The following is a 12,346-nucleotide window of genomic DNA, read 5'->3' as shown; positions in this document are numbered from 1 at the left end:
TGTTTTCTTCTTCCACCTAACACCAGTTAGCTTTAGCCTGGATAAAAGTTGCAACCTTACGTAAGCACCGAGATATATATGTTTTATGAATGCGACAAATTCTGGACGGTTTTTGCACGATGCAGCGCATCAAACCGTCCATTGTAGAGCAAAAGTGGATAGCACCGTTCAATCCTCCATGGAGTTCGGCTGGCAACTGTCGTCCGCACAGTAGTTTCGATGTTTTACTTTGTACTACCAATGGTAATACGTACGTAGTACTGTAGTAGTACTCTGTATTATTATATGTATATATGCAAGGGTATGGATGAAAAATGGAGAAAGTTTGTATGGTGGCGTATAGCATGGTGGGAGGCTGGGAGGTGAGTCCGAGGCGTTTCGTGTACACGTAGCGAGAGCAATCCAGACGCTGGGTACTACTACTACTTTTCTGCGACTCGCTTTAAAAGCCTCCTCCTCCTCGCGTCGCCTCGCCCCTCCTCCCCCCTCCGCTCGCTCGCTCGCCATATTTCCCTGCGCCCCCACGATTCCCACGCCTCCCCAAAACCCCCCCTCGCCCCGCCCCGCCCCCCCGCACCGCCGGCCTAGGGTTCCGGCCATGTCCTCGTCGGGGCCGCCGAACCCCATCGCGCCCGCGCACGCCACTGTCCTCACCGGCACCCCCATGTCGGTGCAGCCGCAGCCCAAGCCGCCCCCGCCGCCGCAGCAGCCGTCCGGCTCCGCCGCGCCGCCGCCGTCCCAGCAGACGCAGACGCAGCACCAACAGCAGCAGCAGCAGCAGGGCCCTCCGCCCGCTTCGCTCCAGCAGCGGCCCAGGATCTGCTTCAACGCGCACTGCAAGGACCCCAAATCCGAGGGCCCGCGCCGCCGCGGCTGGCGCCTCCGCTCCGGCGACTACGCCGAGCTCTGCGACCGATGCTAGTACGTACGGTAACCCTTCTCTAATCGAATCTCCTGCCCCTCCCTCCCTCCGCCCCAATCGCGCCCGCTCGATTCGTGCGCCCGGGGAGAGCGAGCTCGCTCCCTCCCTCCGCCCCCACGGAGGCGGATTCGCCTATGGCGCACACCGGATCTACGTGGAGTGATCGCTACGTCGGCGCGATTTCGGCGGATACGCGGGGGTTTTCTGTAAAGTTGGTGGTTTCCGGGAGCGCTTTGACTTGCGTACGACGACTCCTGGTGCCTGATGCATGCATGCATGTGTGTTTTCTGTTTTCTGTGAGCAGTGGTTCGTTCGAGCATGGGACCTTCTGCGAGACCTTCCACTCGGAGGTGGCCGGATGGAGGAAATGCGAAGCGTGCGGGAAGGTGTGTGCGCCTGCATGCCGCTGATTCTCTAGCCTTTATGGCTCTACTCGTGATTTGTGCTTGCTGATTGATCCGTCTCTGTATTTCGGTTCTTGCTGGGCAGAGGCTACATTGTGGGTGCATCGTCTCAGTCCATGCGTATGCGCTGCTCGACGCCGGCGGAGTTGACTGCATCCTATGTGCTCGCAAGTCCTATGCGGCAATGGTATGGCATCAATTTTTTCACTCTTGCGTAAGAATTTACTATTATTGGGCTGATGGTAACGAGGACACTATCTTATGAAATATGTTGTCTCTGTTTTGCATACCGGCACTTTAAGCTGGTGAACTCTGATCAATTTGCATGTGCAGAGATTTTACAAATTTGCATTTGGATGGTTTGCAGAATGGTTTCACTTGCACTCTAGTTATGCTCACCTCCTTTTTTCTAGTGTACATTCGAACTGAAAACATCCATCATTCATAGCTGTACTCTAGCTATGCTGTTTTGTTGCCAGCATTAGTTAGGTGCAACCCTGATGTTATCTGTCTGAAGCCCAGTTTCTACTTTTCGCATGCCATTTACCATAGCTGGCAATTGATTTATGTGAAGGATGTCTCTATTAGGCATTGAAGTGTTTATATTTGCTGAAGCTGCTGGAGCTTTGCAATTTTCTTGTGTTCTGTGAAGTTCACATTCTAACCCTTGTTGATGCTAATTGTTTCTTATGCTTGTTAGGCACCAAGTCAGATGTGGTCAACTCCTACTGTGCATATGCCTCAAAATGTTGCTGACAGAAAAGACAGTTATGTAAAGAGTTGGAGACCTCCTACGGGCCAGATTTCAAGTCAGTGGCGACAGAATCACCAGCTGTGGAACATGTCCACTATACAATCGGACTTGCAGCAACGTCTAGCTTATGAGTTTGATAGGCCAAGTGGCAGTGAAAAATTACCTCCAGGGCGCACTTTTATTCATGCCCAGGAAAAGAAATCTGATGACATGCATGACAGACCAACAACACCTGCCGGCATGGGCCAGATTATAAGGGACAGATATGCCAATGGGCTCGGACAGCAGACAAGCATGGATCCGACACACTCCTCTACGCCCTACCAGAGAGAAGGACCAAATCCAAATAGCCTTCATGATCCTAGTCACCATGTAGGAGAAAGCGATCCTTTGTCTTCAAGGAAAGGGATAATTTCAGATGGTGGTTCTACTGTATCTACTGGCTTTAAGCTTGATTCACATCATCCATCCATTCTAAAGGATGATGCGGCGTCAACCCTGCCGACAATGGGTGGCTACACTATCACTAATTATCCACCGGTACCTGGACGAAGCGACCATCTCAGAATCATACCTAATAATCCGCAACAACCACCCACCACGGTGCCCCTCTCAGTAGTGCAAAAACAGTTCTATTCCCATAGTGTCATTGAGCCCAACTACCAAGCGCAATTCCGTAATGGAAAGCCCAGAATGGATCCAAAGGCGAGATCAGAATTACTTCCCCGCTACTGGCCTAGAATAACAGATAAAGAGCTACAGCACTTATCGGGAGAGTATCCAAAAAACTCTACGTATCTTCATGAGCAATTTCCTCTTAGACAATATATTCCTCTCTATTCTAGTAATTAATAATAACATAAGCTCATTTTTTTTAATAATGACATCTTGAATTATATCAAAATTATTTTTTTAAAGACTTCTTATCTATATGTAAGTGTCTCCTTAACACTCCTACAGTTCGAATTCTGTTATTACTCCTTTGTTCGAGAAAATGTTAAGTGCCAGTGATGCTGGTCGAATTGGTCGTTTGGTGTTGCCAAAGAAATGTGCTGAGGTAAGTTGATTCACTATGTCATTCTTAATTATACCTTCGTTAATTTGTAGATTCTCCATGATTAAATTATGTTAAGGCTACTGTCCATGGAAATTTTCTTTCACTGTTGCTTACTTATTCTGTATGTATGGTAATGATCCTGGAAAATACAAAGATCCCGGGCTTCAAGGAGATCGTTTTTAAAGAATTCGGAAAACACATTTTGGAGTTCCAAAAATCTTGATTTTTCTTCACAAGTGCATGTGGATGTTCACTATGCACTTGTAGAATTTCATGAAGAAATATGATTAGTTGTGTTCTACACCTAGATCTATTGATGTAATATTTTTCTATTATATAGATCAACAGAGTCTTTTTGCAGCGCACAAATTAAAAAGGACACATCTACATGTACACAAGGCCTGTTTCCAAAATCTTCTGTAACTTCTACTCCCTTCGTTCCTAAATATAAGACATTTTGGTAGTTCAAATTGATTTAACTACCCAAACGTCTTATATTTAGGAACGGAGGGAGCAGTTATGATTTTTTATATTTTGGAAAAATCTGGACTTGACATGATCCGTTCTTTTCCTGTCACTTGGTTTGCTAACTAATCTTGAACCATATTATTTTTGTCAGTAATCCAATGAGCTGGATTAACCTGATATGTGACTAAGTTCTGTAGAATGGTGGTATCAGCAACTAATCTTCTTCCCAGATGTTTTAAATACAAGTAGAGTTTGCTGGAGAAAACATGTTTGAATTTTGAAGCCTTAGTATAATAGGATATGTATGGATTTTGTATACTACTCCCTCCATTCCTAAATATAAGTCTTTCTAGAGATTTCAATATGGACTACATACGGATGTATATAGACATATTTTAGAGTGTAGATTCATTCATTTTGCTCCGTAGGTAGTCCATATTGGAATCTCTAGGAATACTTGTATTTAGGAGCAGAGGGAGTAGGTGTTTTAGTTCTTAGAAGAGAACCACCCTCATGTAAAATCATTTTGTATAGGCATACTTCCCTCCAATCTCTCAGCCAGAAGGACTTCCCTTAAAAGTTCAGGATGCCAGTGGTAAGGAATGGGTGTTCCAGTTCCGTTTCTGGCCCAATAATAACAGCAGGATGTATGTATTGGAGGGTGTCACACCCTGCATTCAGTCGATGCACTTACAAGCGGGCGATACAGGTAGATATTCTGTCTTAAAAACATGCAATGCACTAGATGTCGAATATATTAGCTTAATATAAAACCTAAGAGTAATAGCGTTACTTAGCATGGGTATAACAAATTAGTACCCCATTAGGTTTTTTCCTTGTACCATGATATCACACAGTACACATCTTGTACAGATAGAAATACCATGATCTGGCAATGTTTCTTATCCACTAGATTGGGGCATGTGATTGTAATTCGTTGCTATATCCTGTTTGCTGTTCTATTACATTAATGCTACCTTTCTTAATAATATTACCTTTCCTGATCTTATATTTGAATTGTTGGTGTCTTGATTTACATATCTTTCTCCATATCATATGTAAATTTCCCTTATCCAACCTTCAATTTTTGTCGAAGGTCATCATCCAGTCTCAAACTCTAATACCGTGTAAAGTGCACCCTCGAGCTCGTAAAGACCATCCACCCCTTGGGTCCATCCAAAGCTGTTTGTGCTGATTTGAATGTCACATGCGTACATCAAACAATTAACAGAAAAAAATGCAGGGATTCTCATGTCAGTCTTCTCCATCTCCTCTCGCGTCTTCTTTACTACGTCTCTTTTCACCCTATTTCTCAGGGCCACCAGTATCTAGACTCCCTATTCATGGCCTCTCCACCCTCACACCAGCACCCTCCACCATGTCCGTTGTCCTTCTCATCATTGTGTCATGTTATGCTCTTGCCGTAGTTGCACTGCATCCATATCACAGCTGTACAGCACAGCCTCCACATTTTGTCCACGACAGACACTGTTTCTGATGACACCTAAGAGATGTGGATCACTACAACAACTAGAATGGCTTGATAGGGCTAGGTTGACACAATGTAGGTCGCACATCCATTATATGACATCCGGGTTAATAAGATTGATAGACTACTCATATCAACAAGGAGTTCCTTATTTTCTGGGTGTCCATCGGCAAAGAACCTCAAAGTTAAGTGTGCTTGGCTTGGAGTAATTTGAGGGTGGGTGACCGACTGGGAAGTTGATTCTGGGTGTGCACAAGTGAGGACAAAATGCGCAGGAAAGACCATAGTTACCTGATTCGCAATTCGCTCGGTTCACAATTTGAATTCGTGATTCGGAATTAGCTATATCTATCGAGTCGGATTCGGCGGGGGGTACACATCTCAGATTCACGAACGTAGAAGGGGTTTGCGAACCCGGCAATTACGATTCGCCGCCTCTAGTATAGTGTATTTTTCTTTTATATGGAGACGTACACGCTAGGTGGGCCACATCTGATCCATGTACGTAACAAAAGAACAGCCCAGTAAGCCCACTAGAGAATGGAAACCCAATATAAAAGAACAGCCCATTAAGCCCGCTAGAGAATGGAAACGCAATATGCTGGCTTTAGGTCGAGACTTCCTAGCGATCCCAGCCGCCACACACACAGCACGCACACATCTTCTACCTCATGGCTTCAGGCATGCATCTCTCCTTTGTTCTTATTCTAGCACGTCTCTCCCTCCGCGCTCGTGCTCTGGCGGATGTAGGAGACGAATGAGGAGAAAACTTGACCGATTAGGGTTCGGCGAATCGGGCACCGATTTCCGTTAGAACCGACTGAGTTTGAACTCCGATCTGGGTTGTTAGATCTAGATTGGAGTTCGAGGCCTCTCCCAGCGAATCTGGTAACTACGGGAAAGACTCATGTAGGTCTGTGGGGCCAGTCTAGATCCTAGGTGGTAGCCAGGCGTAGCGGCCTTATACCCGGTAGCCAGTCCAGGGATCATTACACATTATGTGGCTATGTTGGAGCGGCAGCTTCAAAGCAGGCCTTGAGAGGAAGGAGGGCCACCATGTTAGTGAAGACCACCACTGTCAATGACAACCACTCTGGAATGGGCAGAAAGGGGTAAAGTCAATGGTCTTAAGAATTTGAGATTGTTTCGAAACATTGTTATGTTGAAAAGGATTTGGGCAATATCTGAAGGCTGCAATGGTCTTTTTCCCTTCTCATTTGAGATTCACTTATTTTATTTTAATTTTTTCTTAAGAAAGTGGTCATGTGTTTTGCTGATAACTCATCCCATTTAATATTGTTCAGTAAGTTTCAGCCGAATAGATCCAGAAGGGAAGCTGGTTATGGGATTCAGAAAGACAAAGACTCAAGAACAGGTAGGGTGTTACTTAAGTATGTTGTGTTGTGGCTCCCCTGGAGGATAGCTCTAAAATTCAATCTTTTGTTACAGTTCATGCAGCTTGTATATTGCTATTTGCTTGAACGATAGTCGAATGCAGATTCAATTGTGTTCTTTTGTTTGCTTAATGCCTGATGAAGTATTATCATATACATGCATAGGGCATGTCTCCATTCTTGACAATTTAGATGTTCTGCTGCATCCTGTTGTACCGTCAAGTCTTAAGATCTCCTGTTCATATGCTAGATCTTTTGATATCATAACTATGCTGGCTATTGACAAAATAATTGCTGGAATAGTTTGTTTGACTATAAGTTTATATGTTGATCAGATATTCCGTCAGGAAGAACCAACAAAGCCTGCAAATGCTGCACCAAATCTTCCAGATGTGAATGTTAATGTCAGTGCTCCAGATTCTAGTCCGAACTCTTCGTTAGCGCGACCAAATAAAGTCAACACAGAGAACAAAGACTCTAGCCCTGTGGAACAAGCTGCCTCTAAAATAGACAAAGGTGGAGTAGCACAGAAAGAAGGGCCGGGAACTGTTCGCACATCCCCCGGACCTGTGAAGAGAAAAGCAACTTCTATCGGTCCAAAGATTAAACGGTTCCGGATCGATAACGAGGAATCCATGGAATTAAAGATAACATGGGAGGAGGCTCAAGAATTGCTTCGCCCTCCCCTGAAGGCCCCTTCGGTTGTTATTGTTGATGGCCATGAGTTTGAGGAATATGAGGTATGTCATTCTTCTCAAATATCACTTGTGGTCTTTCGTCTGTTCCGGAAAAAAAACTTGTGGTCTTCTGATAAATAGTACTCCCTCCGATCCAAAAAAAATGTCACACTTTTGAACTAGTTTTGAACTAAGGTTATTTCAAAACTGTGACACTCTTTTTGGATCGGAGGGAGTAGTACATATGTTTATTCTGATATTTTATTTTGTGGCACATAGCTTACCAGTGAACTTGTATTATTACATGATTTGTTTTCTCTTATGTACTTGTTATGAAAAGACTAAAACTTACATGTTTTTCGCAGGAGCCACCAGTACTTGGGAGGAAGACATATTTTGTGACTGACCAATCAGGGTAATGTTTTCAGAATGATTTTTCTTGGCATGTGCATTTGACATGTGTGTAGAGATGGAACAAATGAGGCCTCCTTTTCTTATTGAAATGAATGCTTAATTCAACAGTCTGCTCAACATATTTATCTACTTACCTTTTTCTGTCAGTGAGCTCCTTGCTGTGCTCTAGCCTCTAGGTTTTAGTTGCAACAACATGTAATAATTGACCTTTGTGTTCCTATCTGGGAGTGGTGGAATGCCAGTGCCAAAACCTAGGCTGCCATATATCAATTTAACTCCTATGGAGTTCTATCTGTAAGATTTCCCGCATTGTTAACTTCTGCTTGCTTCTTATAGTTTATTTATTTTATCAGTGAGAATCATCAGTGGGCTCAGTGTGAGGATTGTTCCAAATGGCGGAAACTGCCAGTAGACGCCCTTTTACCCTCTAAGTGGACCTGTTCCGACAATAAATGGGATCCTGAAAGGTGACATACTGTTCTGTGTTGGCTGATTATTTCGTTATCATCGTACATTTTTATCTAGTTTCACTCGTATTGTTTATTATGATTAGCTAACAGTACAATACTGTACTAGTTACTGGTACAATGATGAACCATCTTTACAAATTACAATTATCTAGTCCTCAAAAATAGCAAATCATGTTTAGGAAAAAAAAGTTACCTTTCAAGTGGACATGCTGTAAAAGACATGTTTTTTTGAGGTTGAGAACTAGTATTCTTATTTTCCTGATATGTTCTCGTGGGGAACAACAATCATGTATCTGATCTACATGCCATCAAAATATGAGGAAAGAACCCCAGACAGAGACACTGATATTCTTGACATTGTGCAACTTACGGTAAACTTCATAAGGAAAATACTTATCCCTCAAACAAGTCCTCGCTGGGCATAGATGGGCCTTTTTCGTGCTAGTGCTAGAGAATGCCACATGTATTTGCTATGTAGTGTGCCAAATTGAAGCATATCTATTTTTACTGAAAGCTACAGAACACCATGGAGAAATTGTGTTACGACACAAGTGGCTGAAATCTCTTACCCAACTGGATGTTCATAAACTTCTTTATTATTGAGCTCAACAATAGTACTCCCTCTGTTCACTTTTATAAGACCTTGAAGACATTTCAGACAATGTGCAAAACAGCCTATTTTGAGTTGTCTGAAACGACTTACAAAAGTGAACGGAGGGAGTAACTATCTTGCCACCGAGGGGAGAATGATTTGCTCCTACTTATATTTTAGCTGTTGAGCTGATTGTTGTTTTTGTTTCTAGGACGACTTGTGTCTCTCCACAAGAGGCAAGCATGGAGGAACTTGCAGAACTGATTCCTATAAAAGCAGGTATGGTGGCCTGGAAAGATTTAGGCATGGTTATGCAGAAGTTGAATTTTATTACTCCCTACTAAAGTTGTACTAAAGCAGTAACAATTAATATGGATCGGAGGGAGTAGTAGTTATTTCCAAGTAGAAATGCCAAAGATGAATTACAGAGGGATATTTCTTTTAGATATCCACTATAACAACAAATGAACAACCGAAGGTGTAAAGGAGAACCAATCAAATGTATACCATTACAAGATGTGCCATAGACATAGCGTAGTCTTAGGTTATGTATGGTTGCGAGCTACAATTTGCCATGGCTAACCCTAACCTCCAATTGTGGATTGCCACACGTTCTCAGCCGTATAGCCCATATAGTATACATCATAGACATAACTTTTTGTCAACTTTTGCCACATTGCCTGAGGTTAGTTGTGGCCTGGACCTTGAACCAAAGTACATGTTAACTAAAATCAGCACGCTGGTTTGCTCAGTTATGTTGGGATTTAGACGATGCTCTTTCTATTGTATTAATAATTTCAAGACTCGCTAGAATCATGTTCAGTGGATGTTTAGGTAATGCATCCTCTAAGTTATCCCTGTTTGCACAAAGACATTGTGATTATCTTGTGTTTGAAACTCTTGTTGAAGAATAGTATGTTGGAGGTAACACTGTACCGTTATGTAATGGCTACTACATATAATAATAGCTTTTGCTTAATTGACATTGCAGGTGCTGCAAAAAAGGCTAAACTTAGGATGGATACTGACAGTATCGATGTTTCGGATGGGTTGGACACTCTGGCAAACCTTGCTATTCTTGGTGAGGGTGAATCTCTTCCTTCCCAGCCAACTACAAAGCATCCCCGACATCGCCCTGGCTGCTCGTGCATTGTCTGCATTCAGCCTCCTAGTGGGAAGGGACCAAAGCACAAGCAGACATGCACCTGCAATGTATGTATGACGGTGCGCCGTCGTTTTAGGACACTGATGCTTCGGCGTGAGAAGCGTGCGTCTGAGAAAGAATCGGAGGAGCCGCCTCGAAAGAAAGAGCAAGGCCAGTCGAGCGAGTCTCCACAAGACCCGCTGCCGGCTAGCACCAGTCCTACTAGCACTCCCCAGAAGGTGAACGGAAATGGTGATGACGCGGAAGAAGCCGTGGAGCATAGCATGGCATCCTCTCCTATGAAGAACCAGATTGACCTGAACATCCAGCCTGAACGGGAAGACGAGCAGTCACCAAAATCAGATGCGGTCGGTGCAATGAGACTTGCGCGAGAGAACGCAGCCTAGTGCGGCTCACCGTAGTGGCGAAAGTGGTGATAGATAACAGCAGATTGGAAACTGTCTATACCAATGGAGATATGCGGCGCCTGGAGTTGTAGTGTAGGTGTTATTACATTTTCCATACAAAAGGATCTAGCTAGTTTCCTTCCTGTTGCGGGGGACATATTTCCCAGTGTTGATGCTATATCGTGTATACCATAGATCAGTCGGTTGGTGCTGTAGGCAGGCCCCGTTGTAGGTGTTGCCTACCCTGTATGTATGTGTATTGTAAGAGCAGCGCTCTTCGGCACCATGTCAGCGGCATAATTTATTCATGTATCGACTCAACCATCCCCAACTAGTATGTGCTTCTAATGTCGATAACAAACACTATAGTTCTGTGGAGCTTTTGCGGTGGGTGGGTCGGGGGGTGGGGGGCAGTGTCTGCTTTAAACCCTCGTTTGTTCGTGGACGCAATCTTGGCCTGAAATTGTTTGGACACATGCATATGATTGCTGTGGATGCCGAGAGAGAAGAAAAATAAATAAAGAGAAAATGTAGTCCCGGACATGGTGGGCTGTTCGGACACCCTCGACGTCTTCATTTTCTTCTGACATATATGAGCTGGATTTGAGGGTTTGCCAACAACATGATTTTTCCCTTGTCTCTCATGTCCGACATGTTTGTATGGACATATGGGGTTTCATTTTCTTCTCACGTATATAGGTTGGATTTGAGGGTTTGCGAGCAACATGGGTTTTCCCTTGTCTCATGTCCAGACATGTTTGTATGGACATATGGGGAGGATTTGAGGTCCCCAGTTGAAGATGCTCTAAAACTGGGGTTCTATATCTAGAGAACTCATGAACTTTGTATGGAGATGAAGTGTTGTTGTTTCGGTTGACAAAGAGGCATATTTGTGCCAAGAGAGAATGTTCATGCTGGGTCGACGAGGACGTCGGTTTTTTTGAGTGAGGTGTACGTGACATCCCCGTTTAATAAAAATGATAGACTACTCATGGTAACAAGGTGCATCTTATTTTTCGGGAGCCCATTCGAAAGTAACTCAAAGTTAAGCGTGCTTTTTTGAAGCAATTTGACGATGGATGACCGATCGGGAAGTTGATAATAAAAATGTGCAGAAAAGACTAGTGTTGATTTATGGGACCAGTCTAGATCCTAGTTGTTAGCATGTGCAACAACCAAGAACCGATAAATGAACCGATGGGTTTAACTAGGGAGTTATACAAGTTAAGCGCTATTTCCTCTCAAACTTAGCTACTCGTTGACCGATAATAAAGATGTGCAGAAAAGACTAGTGTTGATTTATGAGATCAGTCTAGATCCTAGTTGCTAGCATGTGCAACAGCCAAGAATCGATAAATGAACCAGTGGTTTTGGCTGGGGAGTTATACAAGTTAAGCGCTATTTCCTCTCAAACTTAGCTTACTCGTTGACTGAATCCTACTATCTATGAAAATAATCTATAGCTTCATGTAGACTGAACTTGTTCCGGAGCATGTCTGATCCTTGGAGGCGACTGATTTTGCTAACCTAGCAGAGTTGGCAGCATTGTAAGGTTACTCATAGTGGAAGTGTCATACATTAGTATGCATATGATATTAGTCTATTTTAAATGATCTAATTTATTACGATGCATGATATATAGTAACATAATATTTCATGATATATAGTAACATAATATTTGTTATTACAAGGTATCATGATATGATATGATACTCAATTCTCTATATTTTCATTTAATTCTATGCCACCTCACCAAAATTTCCTAGTCATTATGCATGATACTCGTTATAATACTCTCATTATGGGAGGTCTAAAATCCTTCCCTTTTCATCTCTGCACAGTGGTGTAGCTCGGTCGGTGGCATCTCGATGATGGCTGTCAGTTTGGGTGCGGGATTGGTTTTGGGCCTGGCTTATGACGAAAATTTCTTCAACATAAATCCAACCCACCCTACCCTTCTGGTGCACCATACGGCAACATGTGGCGGCAGAGTTGGCTGTTGAGGACTGGTTGCCAGAAGAGTGGTTTCAAATCCCTTCCTTTACCACCCAACTTCTTAAGCACTTAGACGAGGTGTAGTCTACAATTTATAAAACCTTCCCTACTACAACATGACGATCTCTAATTTGGTTGGCATGGACAATCTCAAGCCTG

General features: G+C 43.4%; 1 protein-coding gene across 2 annotated transcripts; it reads left to right on the top strand.

The window, feature by feature from the left end:
* Positions 1 to 514: 514 nt before the first annotated feature.
* LOC123188256 (B3 domain-containing protein Os07g0563300) lies at positions 515 to 10,519 on the top strand. Of its 2 annotated transcripts, none has more exons than XM_044600305.1 (12): positions 515 to 921; positions 1,227 to 1,308; positions 1,412 to 1,513; positions 2,027 to 2,874; positions 3,041 to 3,137; positions 4,140 to 4,314; positions 6,399 to 6,469; positions 6,824 to 7,228; positions 7,531 to 7,580; positions 7,933 to 8,046; positions 8,853 to 8,920; positions 9,633 to 10,519. In XM_044600305.1, the coding sequence occupies exons 1-12, from the start codon at positions 599 to 601 to the stop codon at positions 10,190 to 10,192; spliced, it is 2,895 nt and encodes a 964-aa protein (XP_044456240.1). In that variant the 5' UTR covers positions 515 to 598; the 3' UTR covers positions 10,193 to 10,519. The 2 variants fall into 2 exon arrangements, with proteins under 2 accessions (XP_044456240.1, XP_044456241.1); XM_044600306.1 differs by having other exon boundaries at positions 516 to 921; positions 2,027 to 2,856.
* Positions 10,520 to 12,346: the final 1,827 nt, after the last annotated feature.

This window comes from Triticum aestivum, chromosome 2A, assembly GCF_018294505.1.
Source record: "Triticum aestivum cultivar Chinese Spring chromosome 2A, IWGSC CS RefSeq v2.1, whole genome shotgun sequence".
Lineage (NCBI taxonomy): Eukaryota > Viridiplantae > Streptophyta > Magnoliopsida > Poales > Poaceae > Triticum > Triticum aestivum.
This window is presented reverse-complemented; position numbering and strand designations above follow the sequence as displayed.

What these genes read in the sequence shown, in the direction of transcription:
- LOC123188256 (XM_044600305.1), top strand. Translation starts at nt 599, where the DNA reads ATGTCCTCGTCGGGGCCGCCGAACCCCATCGCGCCCGCGCACGCCACT. An exon ending in TTTGTGACTGACCAATCAGG is followed by an intron (nt 7,581 to 7,932) that starts GTAATGTTTTCA and finishes TTATTTTATCAG; the next exon opens with TGAGAATCATCAGTGGGCTC. An exon ending in AATAAATGGGATCCTGAAAG is followed by an intron (nt 8,047 to 8,852) that starts GTGACATACTGT and finishes TTTTGTTTCTAG; the next exon opens with GACGACTTGTGTCTCTCCAC.